A 3,345-nucleotide genomic window follows, 5' to 3' on the forward strand; every position below is an offset into this window, starting at 1 on the left:
GATGGAGGGAGGAAATTTGCTGAAAGAATTTGGTGAGAAAATGACGTAACATCACCTTCATTTCATTGTTTGGAAATGTAAAAGTGGGAGGAAAGAGAGAAAATAGAGAAATTATTTGATTTTTTCGACGAATAAGATTATGCCAGGTCATTCCCTCACCAAATTCTCTCACCTAATCATTTCTCATATATTATTATCAATTAATACACATCTTATCATCAAATAAATAAAAATTATTTTTAAATATTTAAAACATAATTTTACACATCCCTTATTAGTGACCCTAAATCTACTTCACCTACTACTCGATCATAGTTGTCGCGTGACCTCCCCAAATTCTGACCGTCGTCATCGTGACCTCCCCAAGCACGACCTCATTTTCTGTGACCAAATGGTCCATGTGTCTCTCACATAGGGGGAGATTGAAATGATTAAAAAAACAATCATTTTAAACTCTCTTAGAGGTCGTGTAAGACAATTTAGTCACAATGATCTCAATGCATTTTCTCAAAACATCACGTACCCGGGTTTGGTGTAAGCAAATCGAAAAAACCAATTTTTTTTTTATGAAATTTATATACATAAATAAAATTTTACAGTAAATTTCTAAAATAAAATGGTAGAATAGATTGACGTAAGCCATGACGAATACTCAACGAGTATCTTCTTCATCTCTCTATCATTCATTGTTTGACCGCCGGCCACTCCTCCGATCACTTCCTATATCTTCTACTGCCTATAAATTCAACTCATACTCAAACCAGAAGAAAAGCAAAAACCAGAACAGAAATGGCGAAAGTTGGAAGAATCAAATTAGGATCTCAAGGTCTAGAAGTATCACAACAAGGTCTAGGATGTATGGGAATGTCCGCCTTCTACGGTCCTCCTAAAGCCGACGAAGACATGATCAAACTCATCCATCACGCCATTGATACCGGAGTTACCTTCCTTGATACCTCCGATATCTACGGTCCTCACACCAACGAAATCCTTCTCAGCAAGGTATATATATAAATATATATTATCAGATTCCAAACCCTAGCTAGTTAGCTAAATCGACTAATTAGTTAAACGAATTCTCTTCTTACATTCTTACAGGCCTTGAAAGGAGATCAGATAAGAGAGAAAGTAGAATTAGCAACGAAATTCGGTATCAATATGGTTGATGGTAACAGAGAGATCCGTGGTGATCCTGCTTATGTTCGATCTGCTTGTGAAGCTAGTTTGAAGCGTCTCGATATTGATTGTATTGATCTCTATTATCAGCATCGGATCGACACTCGCGTTCCTATTGAACTCACGGTTTGTACTTACTTTTACTTTATTTGATTCTGTAAATGAAATCTTATAATTTGCATCATTGTTGAATTTCTAGATAGGTGAACTGAAGAAACTTGTTGAAGAGGGGAAGATAAAGTATATTGGTTTGTCTGAGGCTTCATCTTCAACAATTAGAAGAGCTCATGCTGTTCATCCAATTACTGCTATTCAGCTTGAATGGTCTTTGTGGACAAGAGATGTAGAAGAAGACATTATTCCAACTTGCAGGTTTGGATTCAGTTCTATGCATTCTTAGTTCTTACTAGCTAGTTGATTCAGTCTGATTTGGTTTGTAATTGTTTGATTCTTCAGAGAGCTTGGAATTGGGATTGTTGCTTATAGTCCATTGGGAAGAGGTTTCTTCTCATCAGGTCCAAAGATTGTTGATTCATTTGACCCTCAAGATTTCAGAAAGGTATGTTCGATGATCATAGAATGTTTTATACCAGATTGAAACAACAGGGGAGTATTAGAAAGCATAACATACCCATGAAAATTCAAAAGACCTAGCCCATTGATTGAACCATTGATTGAAATAGGGTTCTTGATAACTTTGAACAGGAAAAACCCTGGTTTTCAAAAGAATGAATACCCTGGTAAATTTGGAAATGGGTTAATTATCTGTAATTTAATTCAAATCAATGTGATTTTGTAATATTCGATTTCACTTTTCAAAAGAATTGAATACCCTGGTAAAATTGGAAGTGGGTTAATTGTCTGTAATCGAATTCAAATCAATGGGATTTTGTAATATTCAATTTCATTTTTCAAAAGAATGAATACCCTGGTAAAATTGGAAATGGGTTAATTGTCTGTAATCGAATTCAAATCAAAGTGATTTTTGAATGTTCGATTCTACCTATTTTAGCTCGGAATTGCAATTCAAAAATATTTTTTTTTCTGCTAATTTACCGTTTATATCTTCATAATTGTCATTTCTACTTAAATTAAAAACAATAATAAATCCCAATAATTTTATAAATTTTCCATATATAGGAATTTGAATTGAACCTTGATCTTTCGGATATGGTTCTTTCTTATAATGTTATAGTTTTCGAGAACATAGGAATTTGAATGGATTCCAATTACAAGTCTCCTCATCCAAGTACATCATATTATTTAATTTTTTGAAAATGGTCCGAACCCTTGATCATAGGGACATGAGTTCTTATAATCTGAAAATTTTGTAATGGCATGGCAGTACTTACCAAGGTTTGAAGGTGAAAATTTGGAGCACAACAAGAAAATGTTCGACAGAGTTAACGAAATAGCGACAAGAAAAGGGTGTACGCCAGGTCAGTTGGCATTAGCGTGGGTTCATCACCAAGGGAACGACGTTTGCCCCATTCCGGGTACGACAAAGATAGCTAACTTCAATGAGAATATAGGAGCATTATCGGTCAAGCTAACACGTGAAGAGATGACCGAGCTTGAAGAGATCGTTTCGGCTGATGCTGTGAAAGGTGAAAGATATGCTAGTGTCATGGCAAATGTGTCGTGGAAGAACTCTGAAACTCCTCCACTTTCGGCCTGAAAACTTTGAATAACGCAATTTCTATGGTTATGAACTACTCATGTTGAATAAGTTTGCAAATGTTTACTTTATCGAGGTTTATCATTGTTGAGTTTCTAAGTTTGTCATTGGAAGCCATTAATAAAAAAATATTTAGAATTTACTCTTTATTGGGGGAATGTCACACTATAGTTTAAAAACAATTACAGTATAGTGAAAAATCGTCATATTATTTTTTGAGATTTAAATGAAAAATTATTAGATAGAGAAGTGTGACTTATTAGAACAGATATTTAAAATTTAGAAAAGTATGGAAAATTATTCAATTTAAAAATGTGGATGATTGATTATTTAATTGAGACGATAATAATTCCTATTTTAAATAATTTATTAATTACAGCTTTTTTGAAATAATAAAACTAGCAAATGAGATCTTGTTGGGCGGAAAAGTACGTTATAACTTAATAATATTTGAATTTGATAATGTTATCTCTTAACACCCTAATTTAAGG

At 33.7% G+C, this 3,345-nt stretch overlaps 1 protein-coding gene across 1 annotated transcript; it reads left to right on the forward strand.

Annotated features, from left to right (window-relative positions):
* Positions 1-724: 724 nt before the first annotated feature.
* LOC124936021 (probable aldo-keto reductase 2) lies at positions 725-2,993 on the forward strand. The gene is made up of 5 exons (XM_047476471.1): positions 725-1,002; positions 1,099-1,302; positions 1,376-1,548; positions 1,633-1,735; positions 2,522-2,993. The coding sequence occupies exons 1-5, from the start codon at positions 790-792 to the stop codon at positions 2,852-2,854; spliced, it is 1,026 nt and encodes a 341-aa protein (XP_047332427.1). The 5' UTR covers positions 725-789; the 3' UTR covers positions 2,855-2,993.
* Positions 2,994-3,345: the final 352 nt, after the last annotated feature.

The sequence above is a fragment of the Impatiens glandulifera genome, chromosome 4 (genome assembly GCF_907164915.1).
Source record: "Impatiens glandulifera chromosome 4, dImpGla2.1, whole genome shotgun sequence".
NCBI lineage: Eukaryota > Viridiplantae > Streptophyta > Magnoliopsida > Ericales > Balsaminaceae > Impatiens > Impatiens glandulifera.